Source organism: Gorilla gorilla, chromosome 4, assembly GCF_029281585.2.
Source record: "Gorilla gorilla gorilla isolate KB3781 chromosome 4, NHGRI_mGorGor1-v2.1_pri, whole genome shotgun sequence".
NCBI lineage: Eukaryota > Metazoa > Chordata > Mammalia > Primates > Hominidae > Gorilla > Gorilla gorilla.
In genome coordinates, this window is record NC_073228.2 from 42,556,323 (window position 1) to 42,582,196 (window position 25,874).

Consider the following 25,874-nt stretch of genomic DNA (forward strand, 5'->3'; position numbering starts at 1 on the left):
CCCAGGGCAAGAAGACTGTGGAGGGGAGCCTGTTGTAGCTGGGGAGGGTCAGTGTGGGGGCAGGGGTGTTGGGAGGAGTGTAAGGTGGGGGACAGGAGGCTGACGAAGGAGCCCTCCTTGCCTCAGCTCTTCTGTATCCAGATGCCTGGGGGCCCAGCCTTGTCCCCTGGCCTTCTGCCCACCAGCTGCCACAGAGCTGGGAGGAATCTGCTTTGCATTATCAGAGAAGCAGCCTCCCCCAGGCATATGGTCAGCAGACCTCCAGCCCGAGCATCATGGGAAGTGTCTTCTCTTGACCCCAGAGCTGGCCCAGCCCCTTCTTACCCTAGAGCACAGGGTTACAGGCTCAGTGGACCCCCACGCCCCTCCCCACTGGATGAAGAGGCATTTCACATTGTTCCAAGTCTCATCGCTGCTTCACTACCCTGGATGAAAGAGCAGAGGGAGGCACTAGGGGAAGAGATGGGACCCTGATGGGCCAGCAGAGATGAAGGCTCATGGATCCTCCAGCCTGGAGGGTGAGAGAGACAGAGACAGCCTCCAGGCCTGGGCCCAGAGGAGAGAGGCTTTGGGGTAGCAGTGGAGAGGAGGAGGGGAGAACTATAGTCCTCAAGCCCAAGGAGATGGATGACACAGGAAGAAGCAAAGGAGTATCTATCCTCTGCCGCGGAGCCCACTGAGGGCTCAGCATGAGTCCCTGCTCTGGGAGGCACGAGCTGAGCTGCCTAGGATGGTTCCTTGAAATAGGGCTAGTCCAAATGGAGATGTGCTACAAGAATAAAATACACACTGGATTTTGAAAACTTGGTAGGACCAAAAATGTAAAATTTTTTATTAATAATTTAAAAATATTGAGCCAGGCGTGGGTGGCTCATGCCTATAATTCCAGCACTGTGGGAGGCCTAGGCAGGAAGATCCCTAGAGGCCAGGAGTTCGAGACCAGCCCAGACAACATAGAAAGACCCCAACTCTAAAAAAAAAATCATATATATATCTTAATATTTTAAATATTATATATAATATTTCGATATGTTATGTATACAATCATGTTGAAATAACATTTTGGATTTATTGTGCTAAATAAAATATATTATTAAGTTCACCTGTTTCTTTTCACTTGTGTAATGTGGCTACTAAAAATTTTAAATTACATATATGTCACTTGCATCATATTTTTATTGGATGGAGCTGCCTCAGACCACACTCATTCATTTATTCAACATAATTTTATGAGTGCCAACTATATGCCAGGCAAGGTGCTAAGGATTAGAAGATGAGCAAAACCAGACCCTGTCTCAGGTTTTCTGGACTTTACAGTAATCAAATAATCACTCAGACGGGTGCCTAATTACGAAGAGAGTTGAAGTGTCTAAAGAAAGGCAGTGAACGTGGTGTGCTCTGAAACCTGATTTCGGCCCAGAGTTCAGCGAGGGCTGCCCTAAGAAAGTATTGGGCTGAGGAAACTTGGGGAAAAGGGTTTGAAAGAGTGTCCTTCCAGCCAGAAGGGATAGCGTGTGCAAAGGCCCTGTGGCTTGAGGGACCAGCAACACTTGAAGAATTATAAAAGGCCTGACTTGGGGATGAGGAGGAGGAGGAGGATGGCTACAACAAGGCAGTGAGTCTGGGGGAGCCCCTGTGCTCTGTGCTCCCGCCCTCCAGGGCCTTTGCTGAGCTGGGTCCTCTGTCAGAACCACTCTCCTCTCCCCATTTGTTAACTTCACTCATCCTTAAGCACTTAGCTTCCACACAGCCTCCAAGGCCACACTAAGATTGGTAAGCAGGCTGGGTGCAGTGGCTCATGCCTGTAATCCCAGCATTTTGGGAGGCCAAGATGGGAGAATTGCTTGAGGCCAGGAGTTTGAGACCAGCCTGGTCAACATAGGGACACCCTATCTCTTTAAAAAAACAGAACAAAACAAAACAAAAAAATGGTAAGCTGAAAGCTGGTGAAGCATTTTAGCTGTTGAGAGGGAATCAGAGAAGGAAAAATGGAAGGAGGCAAAGAGGATTTCTATACAATGTGATGGTGGGGGTGCTGCAGAGGGAATCTTGGGTACCATGTTGTATTAGTTCATTTTTACACTGTTATAAAGAACTACCTGACACTGGGTAATTTATAAAGAAAAAGGTTTATTTATTTATTTATTTGGAGGCAGAGTCTTGCTCTGTCACCCAGACTGGAGTGCAATGGTGCAATCTCAGCTCACTGCAACCTCTGCCCCCCGGGTTCAAGTGATTCTCCCACCTCAGCCTCCCGAGTAGCTGGGATTACAGGCATGTGCCACCACGCCCGGCTAATTTTTGTATTTTTAGTAGAGCTGGGGTTTCACGATGTCAGCCAGGCTGGTCTCAAACTCCTGACCTCAAACGACCCATTTGCCTCAGCATCCCAAAGTGCTGGGATTACAGGCGTGAGCCACTGCATCCAACCAAGAAAAAGGTTTAATTGACTCACAGTTCCATATGGCTGGGAGACCTCAGGAAATTTACAATCATGGCGGAAGGCGAAAGGGAAGCAGGCACCTTCTTCACACGGCAGCGGAAGAGCGAGGGCGGTGGGGGAAAGTGCCATACAGTTTTTTTTGTTGTTGTTGTTGTTTTTCTTTTTTTGAGACGGAGTGTAGCTCTGTCACAGGCTAAAGTATAGTGGCGTGTTCTCGACTCACTGCAACTTCCGCCTCCCAGGCTCAAGCAATTCTCCTGCCTCAGCCTCCAGAGTAGCTGGGATTACAGGCTCACGCCACCAGGCCTGGCTAAATTTTGTATTATAGTAGAGATGGGGTATCACCAGGTTGCCCAGGCTGGTCTCAAACTCCTGACCTCAGGTGATCCACCTGCCTCGACCTCCCAACTTGCTGGGATTACAGGTGTGAGCCACCACGCCTGGCCCGCACACTTTTAAACCATCAGATTTTGTGAGAACTCACTCACCATCACAGGAACAGCTTGGGGGAAACCACCCCCATGAGCCAATCACTCCCCACCAGGTCCCTTCCTCAACAGGTGGGATTACAATTTGAGATGAGATTTGGGTGGGGACACAAAGTCAAACCATATCAAACTTCTTTAAGGTTCTTAGCCCTCCTGTTCCTACGAGCCCCTGGACGGTGTCAGTCACTTCCCTACCCACCACCCCATGCCCCTTGCTCTGAGGAGCTCTTTAAAAGCCCCTTTTCTCACCACCCCTATGCTTCCTCCTTGATTTCAGGCCGCCACTGACTCCCACCTCTCAGCCCACCCTGCTCCACCCAGCACCCTCCACTCTGCAGCTGGAGCTAGTGCTTTCTAAAGTACAAGTCTGGGCTGGGTGTGGTGGCTCACACCTGTAATCCCAGCACTTTGGGAGGCCAAGGCAGGAGGATGGCTTGAGCCGAGAAGTTCAAAAGCAGCCGGGGCAACATGGCGAAACCCCGTCTGTACAAAAAGTACAAAATAATTACCTGGGTGTGGTGGCGTGTGCCTGTTCTCCCAGCTACTCTGGAGGCTGAGGTGGGAGCATCACTTGAGCCTGGGAAGTTGAGGCTGCAGTGAGCTGAGATTACACTACTGCACTCCAGCCTGGGTGACAGAGCCAGACCTTGTCTCAAATTTTAAAAAATAAAAAATAATCAATAATAAAGTACAAGTCTGTCTATGGCACTCCTATACTTAAAACCCCCCAGTGGCTCCCCAGTGTTCCAAGAATGTAGTCCAGACCCCCTAGCGTGTCTCTTCACAAGCCCTCCCCAATGAGGCCCCACTGATCACCTTCCTACTCACTCTCTGGGCTCTGGGCCCTAGAGCCTCCCCAGGCCACGTGTGCTCTGTGCTGGCGCCCTCCAGGGCCTTTGCTGAGCTGGTTCTTCTGCCAGAAGCACTCTCCCCCCGACCTGTCTAGTTAACTCCACTCATCCTTAAAGACTCAGCTTCCATATCCCTTCTCTGGCAAACCTTCCCTGACCCCTGGTATGGGTGGGTCTTGCTTAGGGTCCCCCCCACAATTATAGCAGTACACACCATAGAGGGCCTGTCTGCTCTAGCTCCCTCAAGAATGTAAGGCTGGTGAAGGCAGGGATTTGAGTTCTCCTTATTTCACAGGACAGCATCTGGTTTTCCCCCACCAGACAAGAGACTGGGCAGAGTGGAGAGCCACTCTTAGGTCAAAGAGTATATTTCCCTGTCAGCATGGGGGCACCCTTAGGATAGGAGGTGTGCCTCCTTCCTGAGGTTAGAATATCCTCAATTCTGGGACTGTCTCCTTCATTAGATGGGAGCCTCGCTCAAGACGGAGATTGTCTTTCCCATCACACTGATTTTCCAAGTACCAGGATTATTTCTCTTACCTACTCTGAATCCCTCCCGCAACATCTTCCATCTTCCTTACACCCCTCACAGTCTGGGGGCGTAGGAGGGGAATGGAAGACAGAGAATCTCCCCTCCACCCTTGTCTGACTCTGGCTGGGCCTGGTTGGCCCTTCTCCCTGGATCTGGAGGTCAGGCAGGCTTGTTTGCTGTTTTTACTGGAAGAGCAAGCCTCCCTTTGTCTTCCTCAGTGACCACAAGCCAGTCTCCCCAGAGGACTTGGCCAAACAACCAGCGGGGGCTGAGGCTGAGCCTCAGAGACAGGCACAGGCCCAGGGCCAGGAGCCCTGCAGCCCTGGGAGCTCCCAGGCCTGGGCCAGGCCGGGCTCGAAGCCAGGCTGTCAGGAGCCTGGGTTAGGACCTGCCCACGAGAGCTACAAGGGAGGGGCCTGCCTGCCTAACTCCAGGCCAGGCCTGCCGAATGCCTCCTGCTAGGCCATCTGGAGCCAGATTCTCTCTCTCTCTCTCTGTGGTGTGTATGTGTGTGTGTCTCCCAGGCCATGTGGGTGGCTGGGAGCTGTGGGGTTGTGACCTGGCCCTCCTGGCGAGCCTCTGACTTGCCTGTGGTCAGTTTCACTTCTGACATCTGGTCAAGTTCACAGCTGGCTAGCTTCCTGCCTGGCCATTTTCACTTTCCCTCTCCAAGATCTGGGAGCAAAGGGCCCCTTCTCCTTCCCCACCTCACCCCATAGTGATACATGGGAACTTACTGGATTTCTGTTAAAACTTCCCCTTTTGGTGTGGGGGAAAAGAGGGCGGGAACTGACCGAATTGGAAATTATACCTGGGTCCCTGCCACACACCCAATCCCAAACAATTCAAACCATGTGTATTTCCAGAAAATCTCTTTGTACTATTTTTCTTTCTTTGCTATTTAATGTTCATCACTTATGTTTTATGTGTAAGTTTCAGGAGGGCCCAAGAAATGATTACACAGGAGGCAAGGAGGGGAGGTGATAGGAGGGTTGCTAGGGGTCTGGAGCTCATGGCCCCCAGCTCGGGGGCCAAAAGGGTTCCATCTCAGCTCAAGGGGAGTAAAAAGGGGCCCCAGAACCAAACACATGCTAAAACATACTTGCAAGCCCCCAAACCCCCTCCCCACCTGCTGGGAAGGAAAATAAATACACCCAGACTCTGTCCCACTCCCCAGGTGCCCAGGTGAGTTTCCTCCCCTCATCACAGGTTGAGGTCAAAGAATTGCCATTTACTACAATGCTCCTAGTCCCTTCCACAGGGCTGGGGGAACCCTGGGCTGGGGAGCGGTGGCTGTCAGCGCACAGCCTGCCTGGGGCTTGTCATGCTAAATAGAGGGGAGCCACACTCATTCCAACTTCAGGCAAAACAGAACAGGCCAGGGAGGGGGTGGAAAGTCCACTGAGGCCTCATGGCCCCCTTCTGGCCAAGCTCAGGAAAAAACAGTCCTTTGCAGGGTTGTCTAGAGCTGGGAGAAATCCCCACAGGTCACAGTCGAAGTCAATTCCTTCTTGCCGCATTCCCACACTGGCTCGCTTTTCTTCATCGCAACCTTCTGGGCCCAGCCACCCCGTGTTTGCAGGGAAGGGGAGGATGGGGGAGCATTCCTCCATGTGTAAGCCCTTGTAAGCCAGCTCCAGCCTCGGTCGGCAGTCCTTGGCCCGCCAAACGCGGGGGCGAGTGAAGACGGCTGAGCAGACCTCAATTCCCTCCAATGCTTCTCTGGCAGCTGCCCCAGGCAGGATCCAGTCTCAGCCCAAGAGAAAGAACTCATGGAGAAAAGTGAGATTTCTCCTCCTGTGTGTGTGTGTGCGTGTGTCTGTGTGTTGCAAGGTGAGGGGTCCTTGCTCCCTGACCCATAGGCTGATTCTAAGGGCCAGTGTTAGCTCCGGGTCCATGCCGGGATGGAGGGCAGCAGACTGGAGCCATGCCACTGATGTCACACGGGCATGCCTGAGAGGGACAGGCAGAGGGAAGCAGCACCCTTTCCACGAACCCCAAACCTGACTCCATCATGGACCAGGCCCTAGGCAAGCATCCCATCTCCACGGGTGGGCAGGCAGTGGGGAAGGGGTGGGGGTCTGGAGACAGCGTGGAAGGCAAAGCTGACTTGGCTTCAAGCCATTTCCCAGAAGGTCACCTGCCACCCTCCCCTCGCCCTCAGGCAAACCTGAGGCCCCTCATTTAGAGAAGGCGGTGCCAGCCTGCACTTGGCCTCCCCGTTGCTGTCTGGCTTTGGGCGAATCACGGCCTCTCCCTGGGCTTCACTGACCTATATGCAAAATGAGGGGGGCGGGCTGAGCTTTGAAAAGCCCTCCCAGCTCTGACAAGCCTCTGATCCTCTTCATCTTAGGCTGGGGTGGGGGGCAAGAGGGGCTGAGGGAGGGTTGAGGCCACTGGGATGCTACCCTTGTTCCCCAAGTTCACAGTGTAGAGTCTATGGCTCTGGTTCCTCGATTCCTCCCTCTGAGTCTCTGGGGCCTTGTCACTTCCCGCTAGTACCATCCCTGGTGTTGGCCCCCCATATATGACACCTGCTGTGGCGGGAGGGGCTGGCCCACCTAGCAGTGTGGGAGAAGGGGGCAGGCGGCCTGAGATGGTGACGGGGCAGGGGCAGGGTGGGGGAGGCAGCAGGGACACTTCTCTCTCTGGACAGGAAGTGTGGTCAGAAGTGAAGGGGCCACACGGGCTGCACCGACAGGGCTGTGGTTTTGGGGCCTGGACTCTGAGGTCCTGCCCAGAGGAGCTCAGTTCTGCCAGGCGGGCCCCCCTCAAAGGGTGGGGGTGCAGGCTCCACAGGGGTTGGCTGGAGCATCGGTTGTCGGAATGTGGGGTGGGGCGGGGGCTCCCTGGTTGGGCTCACACCGGGGACGTGGCAGTGGACTCACTACACAGACTCTCCACGAGGTCGGCTCGCTGGATGCGGCGCAGGGCGGCCAGGAGGGCGTCCAGTGTGGCGCTGTCCTGGGTGGCCCAGCTTGCAAGCAGGGCACGAACGGGGCAGGCCTCATGGGTAAAGGAGTCTATGTGCTCGGGCTGGTAGCCCAGCTCGCCCGCCAGGTGCCGCCAGGTGTCCCCCGCAGAGCCGTTGAGAAGCTTCTCCACCTCCTCCCGCTTGGCTGGGGGCAGGCTGCTGTAGAGGCCTCCGTCACCCTTGAGGGCTGCAGAGAACCCAGAGGAGAGTCAGGTCCTACCCCTGAACTCCTTTCCCCAACAGTGGGCCCTGGGGTGAGACCCAAGAAGGGCCGAGGCAGTGCTCCTCCCCATCTGGAGGCCTGGGGCCAAGACAAGGTCCTGGGTGGGGCACCAGGAAGTGAAGGCACCTGGGGGGACTCGTTGTCCCTTCCTCCTGTCACTCCAGCCCAATCCCTATCCCCATCCATCCTCTCTTCCCCCCCAGCAATTAATCATGGCAGAGGAGGAGACAGGGCTTCTCAGTTCTAGACAACTACAGCAAGTGTCCCGGAGCTGGGCTATGGGCCACTAATTAGGGTACACACTTAACTAGTTGTTCCCCAGAAGTCCAGGGCAGAAGGCTAATTGCAGCTACTTTGGGCAGTAATTAGCCCCCAGGGGGGACAATTAGCTTGATGAGTCTGGATGCTTCAACTTGTAAAAGCCTCCATTTCCCAAGTCCTTCCTCTAGAGAGGACCTCTCCCTCCCATTCCCCTCGGCCAGCCTCTCCATCCATCTACAGGGGCACCGCTGAGCCAGCCCTGCCGCACCCCCCGACAGTCCTTCCTGGAGTCTAATCTTAATTGCTTCTGTTTCCTCAGCCTCAGCTCCGCCTCAGCTCCCCAGCGGGCCGCTGCTCACCCTGGCCCGAGGCTGTCTGCGTGTGGGGCTGCTGGTCATGCAGGCTCTGGCTGTCCACGGAGATGCCACTGTCGCTGTGGAGTTTTTCTCCCTCTGGTGGGGGCGTCTGGTTCACTGGCCGGCTGTTGGCTCCTTGCTTGTTCTGCTTGCAGCTGTTCCACCTGGAGCCAGAGGACAGGCCAGGTCTCAGGGGGCGAGGGGCTTCAGTGGCCGATGCAGCTGAGTATCTGTGCTCTGCCGTGTGAGGGCCAGGGGCATGGCGGGTGCCCAACTATAACCGCCACCCCAGCATCTAAGGCTCCTCTTTGCACATCTGCCCCCCACCTACCCTGAAAGCTCCATGAGGGCAGAGGGGCCCTCTGTAAGTGTTCAGTAAATGTTCCTGGAATGAGCAGTGCAGCAAAAGTGACTGCTCAGGAACTCCTCTTCTCCCAATCTACCCTTCTAAAATACTCCCACATGTGGGCAGTGATATATACAAGGATTTCCTCTGCAATTATAAGCAATAACAAAAAACTGGAAAAAAAAAAACAAATGTCCATCAATAGGGGACTGGCTAAATAAATTACCATCCATCCATACTATTGAATGAGTGGTTACAAATGATCAGCTAATCTACATTCCTGAGGAAAGGTCTCCTGAGGGAGATTGAGTGAAAAAAGTAAGCTGTAGAATATGTACAATGGGATCTCACTGATGCCTAAAAAGCCCTCCATGTTTACATGTAATTATAAAAGGTTTATATACATGTTTATAAAAAAGACACACAGAAAATAGTTGGGAAGGATCCATTTCAAACAGATTCCAATAAGGAGAGAAGTAGGATTTGGGGAGATAAAAGGGGGCTTTTACTTTTTGCTTTGAAAGATATTGGTCTTGTTTGCATTTTCCTAAACACGGATGTGTTACTTTGATGATTTTTTTTTTTTTTTAGAAAGAATGGAAAATGCATTTAAAGCTTTAAAATGCCTTATGGGAGTTCGTGCATATCCTGGATTCCTGGATGTGGGTGCCACAGCATTCCCAGTGTGACAAGCAAAGGGGAAGAGACATATGCACATGCAGGTGACTGTGGGGTGAAGGAGGTTGGGGATGAGGACACAAGCAGTTGGGGGTGGGGAGTCAGGGAGTGGTGCGGCATGGGAGTGGGAGGGGCTGGAGCCAGGACAGGACAGGAGAGGACAGGACAGGACAGGTGGATCCTCTCCCCTCACCTCCTGCTGACCTGCTGCACCCTGGAGTGGGGCGGCAGATGATGAGTGAGGATGAGCTTGGTTTGGGGTTGAGTTAAAAGGGTGTGTATGTTTTCAGGTCAAGGTCACAGCAAAGTCTTCCTTGAGGGCAAACATCTCCCCTCTCTGTCACCACCGTGCCCTCTCTTACCTCTTGAAGGCTATGTAGGCCACAAGGCCCACAACCACAGCAGCCAGGATGGAGCAATAGACAGGGATGAGGTTGTCGGTGGTGCCTCGGGTCACCACGGGCTGGGAGCTGCCCATCACTGTGGTCACCACACCTGCCACTGTGCTGGCTATGAGGTCTTGTTCTGGAGGTGCCTCAGGCTCCTGGGTGCTGGGGACTGTGCTGTCCGAGCCCTCTGGGGGTGTGGACCGTGTAATCCAACGGCCAGGGATCTCTGGGAGAAAAGGCCACAGGAGTGAGGACCCACTTCCCCCGCTCCTCCCTTTTAGCTCTAACCCACTGCCGTGTTCTTCCTGTGTCCCCGCCCTGGGTCCAGGTGCTCTTGTGCCCAGCTGTTATGCACAGCGTGGGGGCTGGGATTGCGTGCATGATGTCATGACGCTAAAGAGCAAGGCCTGTGGGCCCACAGAGCTGCATCTCCTTCAGCTTCGCCACTGACTTGCTGGGTGACTCTGGCCCAGCCCCTTCTTATCTCAGACCCTCGATTTCCTTATTTATCTAATGGGGCTATTAAGAGAGACAGTCTCTAAGCTCCCTTCCATCTGGGGCTATGGTCCTGGAATTCTATTCCACCTCCTGAGTACCTAGAGAGGCCTATCTAGGAGCAAACACACAAAGAAGCCTGACCACAGGCAGGCCTTGAGCTGGAGTCACTCTGGGAAATGTCTCTCTGGCCCCAGCTTGTCCTTGATGACCCTAGTCACCCCTGTCCTAAGGAAAGAAGAGGGTACACAGGTCTGGTCAGAGAGGTGCTTCCCCCACACCACCTCCCTGAGAGCACTCCCCGACTTTTTGACCTCATGTCTCAGGCTCTAGGCTTGGGTGGAAAGGAGGGATGCGGGGGCAGCTGGATTGCCTCCCTCCAGCCAGCCCTTGGACAGTGGCCAGCCTCTGTTTCCTGTCTTGCCTGGCTCCCACCTAGCCTGATCCTGCCACCCAGCCTGATCCTGCCACCCAGAGACGACAGCATCAGGTAGCCCCAACCCTCCTTGGTCAGGAAGCAGAGAGCCAGTGGAGAAGGGGTCCATGAGGCAGGTCCAGCTCAATGCCTCAGCTGGTGAGGGGAGACTGTGACTTGCCACCCACCTAGACCCTCTCATGCTAGCTGGGCATTGCCAGCCTCCCTGGCAGGGGACCCAGCCCTTCCTGGCACCAGTGGGTGGGATTTTCCATTCTGCCACACAGCCAGGGGCAGTGCTAGGGGTTGTGGGCTCTGGACGGCCTGGGGATACTTGTCTGGGCGATGTTGCCTACCCCATCCCTCCTCACTTCCCACGCCTGGGGCAGGGAGGGAAAGCAGGCAGGGCATGCCAATGGGGTGAAGGGGAGGGTAACTTGCTCCCAGCTCTGCCCTCCCAGCCCCCACTTTGCCCACCCAAGCAGGAGTGGAAGCTGCCACCCATCTTCTGGCCTCTTCCACTCAAGATGAAAATGCTTCAAAGGCCCGTTTTCAGCACCTTCTGAGGGGCAAAGCCCCCAGATGTGAATCTAGAATCCATCTGGCTGCCAGCAGTGAGGGACTGCCATCTGTCACCCAAACCACCCTTCCCCGTCTCCGTCCTGGGAGGGGCCAGAGGTAGTGAAGGAGACAGAGCCCTGTCTTCTGGCAGCCCCAGGTGGAGCATTGGACTGGGGAGGGTCTTCTCTTGCTCTGCCAGGGGACTGGGCAAGCTGGGGGGCAGCCCAAGTCCAGAGGCTGGAGACACAGCTCAGCTCAGACTGACCCCAAGCCAGAGGGTGAAGGAGTGTACATGTCCGGGTGCCCAATGAATGAGACCATCACCGAGATCAGAGCATGGTAGGGGAAGGCTGGGAGGGTAGCAAGGCATGGCCAGACCAGAGGCGGCACTGACTCTTGGGGAGCTGCCCTCATCTCTCCAATCCCCTCTGACGGGGGCGGGGGGATGAGATCCAGATGTGGCCATGTCCACTAGCATTCCAACCTACTAAGCCCTTGGCAGGTCCTGACAGCCATTTCCGGGCTGCATGGAGGGACCAGGTTATCCCTATTCAAACCGAATTTCACTGGGGCAGCGGGTAGCCCTTCTGCCCTGAGGGTGGGTGAGTCACCATGTTGACACCTGAAACGTAAGTAAATGCGGGGAAAGTATGGTACGCTGGAGGGGAGGGGGCAACAAAACCAAGAATCAAATTCCATTTCCTGAAATGGTCTCTTGTCCCAGAGCTGACATTTAACCCTTCAGAGCCTGAAGCTGAAAGGGGAACAGGGTCAGGGATGAACACTCCCTCAGGAGCACCCTCCTCCTTCGGGGTGGCTGGGAAAGTGGGCTGGTATCTGAGAGGAATCTGTGAATGCCCCAAAAGACAAAGCCTGCTCCTCCCACAGTCACCACCTTTCTTTGCTCTAGCAGCGCCCCTAAGTCCCCCCGCCCCGCCCCCAGCTGGCTGGTCTGGACTTGCCTACAGAAATGAGCTGCCTGCTTGCCTGATGCCTGGCTGCTGAAACCCTCCCTGTGCTCTGCCTGGCGCCTGATGCCACTTGCCTGTCTCCTGGCCCAGGGCAATTGCCACCAGAACCACCACATCCTACTCCTCATTCATTCTCCAAGGCAGGAAGCTTTGAGCTCAACCTGGCCTTAGCCCAGCGTAACAGCCCTCCCCATCCTGAGCTCCTAAAGCCAGAGATGGCAGGACTTGGAAGGCAGGTGTGGGTTGTTGGAGCCCCTATCAGACTGGAGGGTCCCCAGGGGCAGGAGATCTGGGTGCTGACTGAGGCAGAAGCTCTGCTGCCTCCATCAGAATGGGGGATCTCTAAAGTGAGAGCTATCTCTCCTTCAGCTGGGGACTAAGTGCTGGGACCATGTCTCTCTCATTAGACTGGGCGAAGGCTATCTCTCCCATCAAACTGGGGGCTCACTGAAGGAGGTACTGTATTGCCTGCTCAGGGTAAAGGCAACCTGAGGATGCAGGTTAGGTCTCAAAGGGAAATAGCTCAATGTGTGCATGGCCACAGGATGATGGACAGGATGTAAAGGCACTGCCAGCCTCTCCCCGAAGTGGAAAAGCCCACCAGTCTCCCCTGAGATGGACGTCACCAACCAGAGACCAAAACAGCTCTGCCCTGGCTCCCATGGGGCTTCCTTCTCCCATCCCAAGAACCACCCCATCTCCTTGGGGCCTGTGCTTGGCTAAGGTGGGCACGCCCAGCTCCCATCCATACCTGGAGCTGACAGCCACGAGCATGCACTGCCTTGTCCCCGGGCTTTTGAGCCCCAGGTCTGCCCCTCCCCTCCTTCTTCTTCCACAGAGCCCCTCCTTAGTGTTCCCTGCATGCCCCTCATCCTTCACTAAACTGCGGAACACGGTTGACCCCTCCCCTAGACAGGGCAAGCTGAAGTGGGCCAGCCCCACTGTATTCCCTAACCCGCAACAACCCTGGCAACCATATGACCAGTGAGGAAACCGAGGCCCAGAGACAGGAGTGGACTCCCTAACGTCAGTCAAGGACAGGGTGGGTTCCATCTCAGGTCCCAGAGCCAAAACCCACCATGGACCTAGACCAGGGCTCAGAGTCAAAGGGTCCCAGCTCCTGAGGGTCCTCAAGCTGCTCTTCCAGTTCAGAAAGCCTGCCTCATGGATCAGACCTCTCCCGTTCTGTGCCCTGAGGGTAGTGGCCACCTTCGAGCTGCTTGCTGTTCAGCTAATCACTAGCGGGAAGCCACAGAGAAATGCGTCCCGGAGGATGAGTTACAATGTAGTACCCGCGGCCTGGGACGCTGAGAACGCCCACTTTCCAAACAGCCCAAAGAAGGAAACACAGAGAGGGGTTCTTTGCTGAGACAGGATCGGGAATGACCTCCTCCCTTAGGTTACCAGGAAAGGACTGAAGCTCAGGGAAGGTGCACGCTGCCTCAAGGTCACAAAGCTGCCCCAGCAGGCCAGGCAGGGTCCTTGTCGACCTCCAGAGAGCGCCCTTCCTTATGCCCCCAGCCCACCCCCGCACCCCTACTCCCCCCGCCCCCCGAACCGCACTCACCCTCGCACTCGGCGTCGGCCCAGCGTGTGCACTCGCGGAGCTGGCGCTCGGTGTCCTCGCACACGGTGCAGGGCAGGCACGGGTCCACGTGGTTGGCCTCGTCGGAATACGTGCCGTCGGGGCACTCCTCGCACACGGTGTTCTGCTTGTCCTGGCAGGAGAACACGAGGCCCGAGCCCGCCTCGCACACGCGGCACGCCTCGCAGCGCCCAGTCGTCTCATCCTGGTAGTAGCCGTAGGCGCAGCGGCACACGGCGTCATCGGCCTCCACGCACGGCGCCGACATGCTCTGGAGCCCCACGCACTCGGTGCACGGCTTGCACGGCTCGGTCGCGCTCACCACGTCGGAGAACGTCACGCCTGAGCGCAGCGGACACCAGATTTAGTCGTCTGCTCTTTTGGGCACCCGGGACGCAGGAGCTGGAGTCTCTCCCTCCCCCATTGCCTGCCAGGACGCTGACTTCCTCCTTCAGCCTTCTCATCGGCTCCCACCCTCTTCCAAGGGACCCTGACCCCTAGCCTGTGAAAGTTGGTGGCAGCCAACTGGGAAAGGGGGAGGAGGCCCGGAGCCGCATCCTCCAGGCTCCAGAAGCACTGGCCGGCCGGGAGGCTTTCCGGCATAACCCAGCTGGTGCCGCTAAGTTTCTTGGCAAATTCTCTTTGAGAGTTCCCAGGCCTGTACTATGTTCCCAGAATGATTAAGGAATAATCTGAACGTGGTTCCCACCCAGCCCTCCCCGCGGGCCAGAGCTGGGCTGCTAACCCAGTCCAGGCAAGGTAGGCCTTCCCCTAGGGAGCCTCCTGCCTCATCTGCCTTCAGTTCCTCTCCACACAGGTGTGGGCTCAGATGCAGCCTGAATGGGAGTGACCGGGGTTAGACAGCAGAATTTCCCACCCATGGCACTACCCCCACGCTGCTGAAGGGCTTGGATCCTGAGGGTGGGGACGGACCTGCAGGCAAGAGGGCTCAGGTAAGGCAGGAGCCACTGAAGCTAGAGAGCTGGCTCTTAGCCCACACTCACTCTCTCAGATGGATATTGTTGAGCAGTACACAAGCTGCACAACTATATGATCACCCTTTTGAGATCTGCACATGCGTCCTCTGCCCTTTCAGCCAGGATGCAAGGGAGATGTCCAAGCTCATTCTTCACTCATGTTTTCTTAATTACTGGATGTGCACTCCAGAATAAGGAGAAGGAGGCCGCGCATGCCAGGGTCCTTGCCTCCTTGTACAGGGAGGGGAAGGAACAGGGCCAGATCTTCTTCACCCCTTCCAGCTCTGGGTGGGGAACTCTGTGCCACCCTGGATCTGGCAGGACCTATCCTTGCTCCAAGGACAGGAAGAGCATAGATTTAGGAACCTGAGAACCAGGGAAGGACAGATTGTTCAGAATGTGGAAGCAGAAGCAGAAAGGCTAAAGCGCCATTGGGGGGAAACTGAGGCCTGTGGGGGGGTCTCAACATTATTCAAAGGCATCAGAGACAAGATGGAGCAAGGGGTCACTGGCTTCGGGGGTGTGGTGGGGGGATGAGGAGGCAAAGAAGGAAAAGCCAGAGAGAAGTGAAAGGGGCAGAACTGGGGACAAAGTCTGGGCGTGGTGGCTCATTCCTGTAATCCCAGCACTTTGGGAGGCCAAGGCGAGCAGATCACTTGAGGCCAGGAGTTCAAGACCAGCCTGGCCAACATGGCAAAACCCCATCTCTACAAAAAATACAAAAATTAGCTGGGTGTAGTGGTGCACGTCTGTAATCCCAGCTACTCGGGAAGCTGAGGTGGGAGGATTGCTTGAGCATGGGAGGCAGAGGTTACAGTGAGCCAAGATTGCACCAGTGCACTCCAGCCTGGGTGACAGAGTGAGACGCTGTCAAAAAAAAAAAAAAAAAAAGAAAGAAAGAAAGAAAAAGAAAAGAAAAAGGGTAGAGGAGAGAAGAAAAGACCTAGGAAGAAGGGCCTGGAGGGAGACTTCAGTTTCAAGTGAATTCTGACAGAGGAACCCTGGTCCCTTTTCCTAGGAGCAGGCAGATCTGGATTCAAAATCCATTTCCATCGCTTATAAGCTGTGTGACTTTGGGTGTTTTACTTAACCTCTCTGAGCTTTTTCTTTCTCTGTAAAAATAAGGAGCAATATCTGCAGTCACAGGGTTGTAGTGAGGAATAAATGAAATTCAGCCATAAAGCCTTGGCACGTAGTTGGGATCCTATAAAGATTGGGCCCCTTGGGGGTGGAGAGCGATGAGGACATTGAACTTTGGTGGTAGGAATATGGTCAGACAGCAAAAAGAACATCCAAACACAAACAGCAAAGGCAGGATGTCTGAGCTATACAAACAAGAGGGTCCTGGCTGGCTGGCGTGTGATGGAGGGTAAGTCTAGTCACACAGGAGGGGAAGAGGAGAAGCCTGCTCATGGCAAAACACAGAAAATTAGCAGAAAACTCCTGGGAGAGGGTTTTAGGTGGTGTGAAAAATGTGGTCTTTTTTGGCAGAGAATGAAGGCAGGGGCTTAATAGGTTTCCTTGTGGAAACATTTTAAGGGTAGAGGGAAAGTCTGCTGGGGTCTCCGTCCCATTAAGTGGGCTTGTAAAGGCAGCCTGTTAATGCAGCTGGAGGTGGAGGAGGGGGAGACAGGGAAGGAGGGGAAAATGGAGGGGAGGGAGGAAGTGGAAGGGAGGATTCTCAAAGCCACCTCTCTGCCTGCCTCCCTTCCCTTCCAGAGATTCTGGAACTTCCCTCTCCTGGTGTCCTCCGCCCCACCTCCTGCTGAAGGTCCTTTGACTGAAGGGAAAGGGTTCCCATCATTTAGGTCCTGGGAGGAGAGTCCTGGGCTGGAGTCTAGGAAGCAAGAGAGGCAGATTTGGAGGTTCTGGGATAGCTGATGGTTGGCCACCCCCGCCCTGGAATGGAAACCCTGTTAGGCCAGGGCCAGAGCAGGTGGCCATGAAGCAAGATGGCAAAGGCATCGGAGGATGTCCCACCTCCACACATAGGCCCAGGCATTTCTTGGCTGGGGAATGGTGTTACAGGATCCACAAGCACAGAGATGGGAAAACAGTGTGTCTGGGGAACACCAAGAATTGGGGTTGCCTGAAGGACAGATAGACTCAAGGGGGACATCCAGAGGTAACACTAGGTCCGCAGGTGGGTTCAGAGGCCCCAGCTCTATGCCCTTATTCCCAGCCGGATTAAAGAATAATCTGAGTATGGTTCCCTCGAGCCCTCCAGGTGGGCATCGAGTGCCAGGTAGAAGGCAGGGAGTCAGGAAAAGGGCAGGGAGCCCACGGCCCAAAGGCAGCAACTGAGGACTGGGGGCACCGATCAGGGACCGAGACTCCTGACTCAAAAGCATGAGGGAATTCAGACCCTGGACAAGACTGGGGCCAAGGGGCCCAGACCCACCAGCCCGGGAAGATGAGATTCTCTCCCCTCCTGAAAGAAATCCCAGGCAGGGTCGAGCACGGTGGCTCACACCTCTAATCCCAACACTTTGGGAGGCTGAGGCAGGTGGATCACTTGAGGCCAGAAGTTTGAGACCAGCCTGGTCCACATGGTAAAACCCCATCTCTACTAAAAATACAAGAATTAGCCAGGCATGGTGGCATGCATGCACCTGTAGTCCCAGCTACTCAGGAGGCTGAGGCATGAGAATCACTTGAAACCAGGAGGTGGAGGTTGCAGTGAGTTGAGATCATGCCATTGCACTCCCAACCTGGGCAACAGAGCAAAACTCTGTCGAAGGAAGGAAGGAAGGAAGGAAAGGAAAGAAAGGAAAGAAAGGTAAAGAAAGAGAGAGAGAGAAAGGAAGGAAGGAAGAAAGAAAGAAATCCCAGGCAGGAATGGGCACAGCTCCCCGTCTCCCCTCCCCTCTGTCACCCCACAGTAAGGACGTCTTCATGGCACTCTGACCCCCATCCCTGCTGCCTCGGGAAAACTCTGCTTCCTGGTCAAAGCTGGAGAAGAGTTGGCCTGTAGGGAGGAACAGCCACACCCCCAGGATCCCCCAAGGTCAGCCTTCAGGGCAGCCAGGATTTGATCCTCCTCTCCCTTCCCCCAAACACAAAGGGGATAAGTGGCAGCAATTGATTTTGCAGTGCAGATGATATTTTTAGCTGGTCTTAGCATCAGCTACTCCTCCCTGCCCAGCCACACTCTTCTACCAAGCCTCTGCCTTCTCCAGAGCTGGGAATGGGCACCCCTTGGAGATCCCCCATGGGGTTCCCCTCCTCCCTCTGCACACTTCCCTTCTCCATTCTCAGCTTCTCGAATCTGGGAGAAGCGCCTCCTACACTGGGTCAGACCCACTTCTGATGACCTTACAGTGGTGGTCTTATAAGGCCTCTACTGGGCATGCTTCTCCCCAGTGCCCCTCCCTTTCACCCCTCTCCTCCCTCCCATTCTTCTCCCCTCCTCCTGCCCGCCACCCTCTACTCACTGTCCAGGCAGGGCTCACACACGGTCTGGTTGGCTCCACAAGGCTGGGCCACACCCTCGCCCAGGTTGCAGGCTTTGCAGCACTCGCCGCTGTGTGTGTACAGGCTTGTGGGGCATGCCTCCTTGGCACCTCCAAGGGACACCTGGATGGAGGGAGATCGGAGGGTCAGACTGGCAAGAGAAAGCTGGGGTGGGTTGGGTGGGGGGTTCTTCCGGGGAATCAAACACCCTCCTCCCACTGCCTTCTATTAGAACCACCTGGGCTGGGATGAGCTCACCAGGGAGGCATTAGGAACATCAAAGCTGACAGGGGAAAGGCAAGTGAGGGACAGTGTGCCCGTGCAGGCTGCTGGGGATGTGAGGTCAGAGCTTCAGCTGCTGACCTTCTGCAAAGTTCATCCTGGGGTTACAGCAACTCCTGGAATCCCAAGGATACACCACATGGGGAAGGTGGCCGGAGGCCCAGCGGAGGGCCTACCAAGAGGGATGTCATGAATGGTTGGACAGGTTGTAGCTTGCACAGGGCTCCCAGCCAACGGGGCAAGTAGAGCTGAAACCTATCCCAAAACTCCATTCGCTAAGCTTTGCACCTGCTGGGTTGTATCTACCCAGAGGAGGGCCTTTTTCTAACAAAGGCCAGCAGGGCCTTACTCCAGGTCCTTAATTCCACATATTAAATAATAAATGGAAGATGTCCATGCCCAAGAGCAGAAAGGAGAGGGCCAGGGTCTTGGGTTTGAATCCTGACTCTACACTGGGGGTCTTGCTTGCCCATCTTCCCTCTGAGTCTTCATTTCTCTACAGAGATGGCAACAGCCTGGTGCCAGGGCAAAAGACCAGCCATTTGGCAAAAGCCTCACACCAAGATGGAGAGAAAGGGAGAACTGTTATCAATGATGGGACAGTGGCTGCTCTCACCACCCAGCAGCCCTGCCCTGCCACGGTTTGATTTCCAGCCACCAGTCCTCCCCCTCCCCCATGTGGCCACTGGGAACAGGGCTGGAACCAAGGGAAAGGGGAGTCAGGTTCCTGCCACTGAAGCATCTTTGCTCGTGGATGTAACAATTTAACACCAGATTCCCCAGGGGGAGGGGCTGGTGGAGGCTTGCTGTATATTTCTGTTCCTTTAAAAAAAACTTAATGTCTAATAAAACTCCAAAGCCTGCTTTGCTAGCTCCAGACCATGCAGCCCTCATTTGATGCTGAGAAGTAGGGGCTCTGGGGTCGTGGGACCAGAGGGAAGCTTTACAAGCTTGTTTTGGGCATTCTGCTTCTTCTACATTGGCCAGATCATGGCCAAGACACTCCTTTCCCTCCAGCCTTTTAAAATATCCTGCGGCCTCATCAGGGTTTGGTGGGGAAGGAAACAGAGGAGTCAGGGGGATAGACAGGTTGGATCAACCCAGGAGGGAGTCTGTGGTCCTCATGAGACCAGCAGGACAGGCACAGGCAACAGAGGAGGGGGAACCTTGGTGTTGCCGCACCTCCTCCAGGGCAGCAACACACTCAGTGCTGGGAACATCTGCAGACCAGGAGCCTCAGGGTCCCAGATGCAGGCTTTCCCTCAAGAGGCAAGATTCCAGAAGGGCCTGTTCTGATTTCTTTTCATCCTTTAGGGCTCTGCTTAAATGTCACTTCCTCAAGGAAGTGGTCCTGTTGCACCCACCGCTCACAGATTAGGTGGGGCTGCCATGTTACACATCCAGCCTGTTCTCCGGTTCTCTCTGCTTTTGTCTGGCCTGAACTTTATAGACTCCCTCATTGGACTGTCAGCTCCCTGAGGGAGCTGGATTGCCCCAGGGCCTGACTCGGTATCCGGCATGCAGTAGGGACACAATGCATACACGCATGGAGTTGAAATACATGAAAATACTGTATGACCTCAATTAACCAGAACTCTGGGAGAGCGACTGTTGGTTAGCCGAGATTCCAGACTGCCAGGCTTTGCTGCTCTCATCATTTTTGCTTTTCACCATGGTGGCTGCACCCTTCCCTGTCTCTGGAGCAAACCTTCATGGCTTCCCATGACTCAGGGACTCTGTATTTACACCAGCGATTACTCTGGGCTGCAATACAGGGAAACTCTTGTGTTCTTTTCCCAAATTACCACACTTTTGTCTTTTTGAGTTCTCCTGTCAGCCTTTTTTTTTTTTTAATATAGCTTTTCTGTTTCCTCCCTTCCTGTCAAGGTATCAGTTGTCACTTCTTGCTGCTACCAGAGTGTGACCTGAAGCAACCCTTCCCCCACCACGCTGATCTATTTAAGGTCTAATTGAATCTTCAGAAACTGTGGAACTCGCCTTGGTAGAAAGGCATGTGCCAGCCGGGCGTGGTGGCTTACACCTGTAATCCCAGCACTTTGGGAGGCCGAGGCGGGCAGATCACGAGGTCAGGAGATCGAGACCATCCTGCCTAACATGGTGAAACCCCATCTCTACTAAAAATACAAAATATTAGCCAGGCGTGGTGGCGGGCGCCTGTAGTCTCAGCTACTCAGGAGGCTGAGGCAGGAGAATTGCTTGAACCCAGGAGGCAGAGGTTGCAGTGAGTCGAGATCGTGCCACTGCACTCCAGCCTGGGTGGCAGAGTGACAGTCCATCTCAAAATAAATAAATAAATAAATAAAAATAAAAATAATAAAAAATATAAAGGTATGTAAATAGGATCTGAACCAGGAGGAGGCAAGCCTCTGAGTACAATCTGTGAGCTCTCACACCACTCTGAATCCTGGCTCCACACTTGTCCTGGGTCATAATTAGGTAATGATGACAGTACCTGCATCATAGGATTGCTGTAAGTATTACACAAGTAAATAAGGTATTTATGTACTTTGGGACCCCTCTTTTCTGTCCTCCAGGGTCTACTTTGTGGCCATTGGCTGTGTTCCAGTTAGTTGGGCTCTGGACAGCTGAGGAGATCTGTCTACAGTGGTCTTGGGTGGTGTGGGGGCTTTGTGCAAATGCCCCTGCCAAGAAACCTGTTCTCCCTGCTGCAGCCTGAGGTCCTCTCTCTTCTCCTAAAAACTGCATTTGGAGTAGGGGCCAGATAATTAGTAACCATGCATTTCCTGTCCTTGTTTTATGTTCCCTATGTTGTAAAATCCTAGATCTGCTTCTTAATAGTATGTTGCTTAGGGTAAATTACTTAATTTCCCTAAACCTCAGTTTTTCTCACCTAAAACATTGGGTTGATAATGTCTATTGCCCAGGATTGCTGGGAGAATTAAGTGAAACAATTTATGCAAATATGTCTGGTCTATAGTAGGAATTTAATAAATGTTAGTTATCAAAGAAGCATCTCATCTTAAGGAGACCCCAGGCAGGAGGGGAGAGTTTAGCCAAGTAGGGAGGGGTGACTAACATTCAGGCTAATTGCTCCAAAATCAGATCCAAAAGGATTAATTTATAGGAATGACAGATAAATTTCCCTGAAATCTGTATGTGTTACACTTAGTCATTTCACATTTGACAGAATGATTTCATCTCATTTTTAAGAACGCTTGTAATCTTTTTGTTTTGGCCATTTCAAGGCTTACAAGGAACTAAGGTGGAAGGATCCTTAGATGAATTGACTTTTAAGAATTTTCATTTTTTTTTTAATTAGAGAAAAGAGAGAAACAGCAAAATAGTTGAAAGTATTTGAAACCATATGAATGTTTCAGTATAATCAGCCCTGGCCATTCCAACAGCTTCAGCAAAGGGCTCTTAAGTGAATGGGGCCGTGGTCACCGCCATGGGATGGGAGAGATTTTCAAACACCTGGAGGGCCTTTTGAGGTCGATGCAAACCCAGGGGAGGCACTGGCACATACCCCTCACTCCCTTTGGATAGGGGAGGAGTTGGGAGGAAAGGAGCTAATTACCCAAGACAATGTAGCATAGAGACTTGAGAGGGGGCAGGGGCTCTGCGTGTGGAGAAGGGGCTCAGATCTAAATGTGTGGGGCCAAAGGCATAGGGCACGATTTAATCTCTCAGAGCCACGACTCCTTCCATGATCTAGAAGGTAGGGTGCGGGAGGGAGCCTGGCATATGCAGGAAAGAGAACATCCCAGGCCAAGCATCCTGGGTTCCAACAAAGACGCCACCACTGACTCACTGGGGGAGCCTGGTCTCGGGCCTGAAAGTCTAGAAGGTTCTGTTTCCTCAACTGCGAAGTGGGAATAACTAAATTCACCTTGCAAGGACCTTATAAGGATTAAGTAATTCAAGAGAAACTACCAGAGAAGTGCAAGGCACGTAGTAGGAACTCAGCACATGCGATTATTCCCGCCTCCCCACGCGGTCCCCCAGGGAAGAAGCGAGGCGCTGGAGCCAGACTGGGCTGGAACAGTGCGGTAGGGGCCCGTCCCCCGCGGAGCTGCCTCCCCATCCACCACCCACCCAGCTCAGCCCCGCCGCTCACGCACGCCCATTTGCTGCCCTCGCTCCATCCCTATTAGGCGCATTAGCCAGCCCGGCGGCTCTGGTTACAGACGTCTGAATGACAAAGTGCCTCCATTACCGGCGCGGCCCGCCAGCCGACCCGCCGGGACGCGCTCTGGTTTCAGCCCTCTCTCTCTCACCGCGGCCCAGGAAGAAACTCGGACCGCGCACAGCCATCCCAGACCGAGCAGCCGCGCGCCGAGGCGGAGGCGGGAGCCGCAGGGGCTGCAGACGGCAGGTTCCTGTCGGGGTACACCTTCCCAAGCGCCCAGGTCCTCCACGCCCAGCTCCCCTCCTTCCTTGGGTCTTCGCGCGGGGACCCTCGCTCTTGCCCAGACCCGGAGCCCAAGTCGTTGCCCCTCTGGGATCCGGTCCCTCCTCCCCGCTCTCCTGGTCCACGCTCGCCCACCCGCGTCTGAGCAGCGTCTCTAACCAGCGGCGTTAGTCAGCAGACGTGCCCGCGGTCGCTCCCAAATCCCCGGACGCAGCCACAGGTCCTGAGAGCTCCAGGGAACTGGGGCTGAGCTTTCGGGCTGGGGCCCGCACCCGGACAGAATCTCTGCCCACCTCACCCGCAGGCTCTACCGCCGATGGACTCTGGGGACAGTGTCAACCCCCCCCCCCCCCCCGCTGGGAAACGCAGCCGTGACCCCGAGCTGGGACAGCGGCTGCCCCCTGAAAAGGTGGGGGAGTACCGAGCTGGGAATCAGGTCGGGGAGTCTAGCCACGACTCTGGCCCAACTTGCTGTGAGATATTGGCCAAGTCGTTTAAACTCTCAGAGCCTCAGTTTCCGTATCTGTAAAGCCGGAATTTGGGGCGCAGTGCTCTGATGAAAGATGCTGGCAGGGAGAGTGAAGACGCCTCCTTCGTCGCCAGACCTTCCAGGGCATTCGGTTCATGGCCATAAAGCAGGCCACATCTGAAAATCTCGTCGGACCACCCGGAGGACCCGCCGACCTTTGCCGAGTCGGTGGCTCGGGATACCGCGCTACAGAATCCGAGGCGTCCGGGCGCCCCCGTCTCGTTAGATGCCCAGCGGCTTGCACCGAGAGCCAGGAGAGGCTCAGACCGGATCCCGACCCTTCGAGGCGCGGGAGCCCACGGAGCGCGGTGGGCGCGGCGCTCGGGTCGCGCAGCTAGGTGGGGAGCGGCGCGCAGCCCCAGGCAGGCAGTGGCGGACTGCACTTGCCTCGCCCCGCAGCGCCCCCTGCCTGCCGCCTCCCGCCTGAGTAGCCAGAGCTGCGCGCGGCCAGGAAGGGTCCCCGCCTAGTGCGCCCCGGCGCTCTGCACCCCGAGACGTAGCCACCGCCAGGCCGGGTAGGGGCACACCCGCTCCGTCCCTCGCGATCCGCTGCGCTGCTTCAAGCCGTGAGAACACGCGCGTCGGAGGAGCCCGCCGGCCGTGGGGGAACCCCGGGAGCGGGTTCGCCCCGGCGAAGTGGGCACTCCCCTCCCAGCCTTAGATCCGCAGCCCCAATTCCGGGACTGGGAGAGGCCGCGAGCAGGAGCGCAGGGACAGGCGCTGGAAATGTCCAAGCCTCTGCTCTCTCTTCTCGTCTCACTGTCCCTCAGCGGGCAGGCGGGACCCCGACCACTTCAGGGTCCGCGCCCCGCTCTGTCTCCTTTCCTTCTGCTTCCATCTCTCTGCCGCCCTCGCCGTCGCCCCTCTTCTGCCCTCCCTAACCCACTTCTCAACCTCTCTCCCGCTCCCCAACCTCTCCCTCCGACGCCCCTCCCCCCCATTGTCTGGCCGGTCCCCATTGTCCTTGCCGGGTCCCCTCTGCCTCCAGTCCCTCCGACCTCCTCCATTGTTCCATCCCGTCGTCCCGGGCTCCCCGCCCCAGCCCAGCTCGCCCCTCTCATCTCTAGTCGCCGTCCAGTTCCCCCTACTTCTCTCGCCTTGGTTCTGTCCCACGACTCTCCAGAGACCGAGATGCTGAGGGGAAAGTCCCTTCGGGATCCCGGCATTCGAGTGTCCTCTTCCGAAGAACCTGGGCATCGGAGAGCCCCATGCCCCCTCCTGAAAGACCCCTCCCAGCTCCCCCACCGCCCCCTGCGGTACCTGAGGACCGGCATCCGTGCTCCGGTCTTGCCCGCATCTCCACCCTGGAGAGTCGCCTCTGCGCTCCGGGAACCCTAGACCCTCCTTCGTGGTCCCGGCATCAGAGGTCCTTTCCCACCACCCATCCTCAGTATCTGGGACCCCAATGCTCTGTTCTGTTTCCTTGGTGGCGGCGCCCGGCTCTTCTCGGAGTTCTGATCCCGGGAAAGGGAGCGGGCCCCCTCCAGCTAACACTCACCCCCAGAAGCAGCAACAGCAGCAGGCGCGGCCCGTCCATGGCGCGGCCGGTGGCACCTGCCCCCATCGCCCGCCTCCCGCGGCAGCGCTCGACTTCCAGCTCGGTCCGCTCTGCGGACTGATGGGGCTGCGCTGCGCTGCGCTCCAGCGCCCCCCCCGCCCGCCGGAGCTGGCCGCGGCTCGGCTCGCTCTGGCTGCGGGCGGGAGAGGCTGGGTGAAGCCAGTGCTGCGGCCCCGCCTCCGCCCCGCCCAGCCCGCCCACCCCCGGAACCGCGCCCGCCCGCCCCGCCGCCTCGGGGTGGGAAGCAGAGGCAAAGGGAGGGCGTGCGGTTCCCCGCACCCCGCTGCGCTTCTCCCTGCCTTGTCCCTTAGAGCCTCTCACCCATCCCGCCCTGGTACCCAGTTCCCGGCCAGCGCTACTGCGCGTCCGTCCCGGATGCTGTGGGCCCGGGGACCAGGGCGTCCCCACTGCGGTTCCTGTTCCTCTCCGGCTGCGGCCCGCCACAGGGTTCACTCTCTTACCCATCTTCCTCCGCCTCTGGCTTCACCTTCTCCCTGGAGCCTTGCTCCCTAACTGCCCCCTATCAGTAAGAATGCCCGCTTGCCCTCCCTGCCCTTCATCTCAGTCCATCACCCCACCTCCACCCCTATCCCCACCCCTCCCCTTCCCAGTGCAGGAGATCCCTGGGCAGAGGCCTGGGGGAGGGGAGGGGCGCAGGCGCCCTGACCTCGGCCATCGACATTCAAGGTGGAGTCCATTCCGACATCATTTGATTCTCAAATGAGGGGTTTGAAGGGGTCACAGTTGTGCACACAGTGCACAGGAATACACACTCTCAAGCTCACTTGTATGTGTGATCGTGCACTTACGTGTGCCCATACCGTTCTCATGCACTCCTGCCGACCTGACTGTCCCACACATGCACCTCTCCAGGCATGCACACGGGCACATATGTGATCCGGACATTCAAACGCGCATACCTACACATTCACACATGCATGTATACAGTCGTGTCTGCATAAGCCCTCACATGTATACAGTCACACAAACACACACATTCATGAGTGCACACACACACTGACACCCATCAACAAACAAACAGATGCATCTTCAACAATACAGACTTCACCAGACTGTGAGTGTCTCCATGGGCTTATGAGCTCTGCAGGCAGGG

The 25,874-nt window shown here is 55.7% G+C and overlaps 1 protein-coding gene across 1 annotated transcript; it reads right to left on the minus strand.

Annotated features, from left to right (window-relative positions):
* Positions 1-2,001: 2,001 nt before the first annotated feature.
* NGFR (nerve growth factor receptor) lies at positions 2,002-24,891 on the minus strand. The gene is made up of 6 exons (XM_004041428.4): positions 24,701-24,891; positions 17,980-18,121; positions 13,551-13,910; positions 9,515-9,767; positions 8,132-8,292; positions 2,002-7,475 (listed from the first exon to the last, which is right to left on the minus strand). The coding sequence occupies exons 1-6, from the start codon at positions 24,764-24,766 to the stop codon at positions 7,174-7,176; spliced, it is 1,284 nt and encodes a 427-aa protein (XP_004041476.2). The 5' UTR covers positions 24,767-24,891; the 3' UTR covers positions 2,002-7,173.
* Positions 24,892-25,874: the final 983 nt, after the last annotated feature.

Excerpts from the sequence above, each read along its gene's own strand:
- NGFR (XM_004041428.4), bottom strand. The coding sequence starts at position 24,766 with ATGGGGGCAGGTGCCACCGGCCGCGCCATGGACGGGCCGCGCCTGCTG. Across the intron at positions 13,911-17,979 it reads GTGTGAGCCCTGCCTGGACA|GCGTGACGTTCTCCGACGTG; the intron begins GTGAGTAGAGGG and ends CGCTGCGCTCAG. Across the intron at positions 8,293-9,514 it reads GCCTACATAGCCTTCAAGAG|GTGGAACAGCTGCAAGCAGA; the intron begins GTAAGAGAGGGC and ends CTCTGGCTCCAG.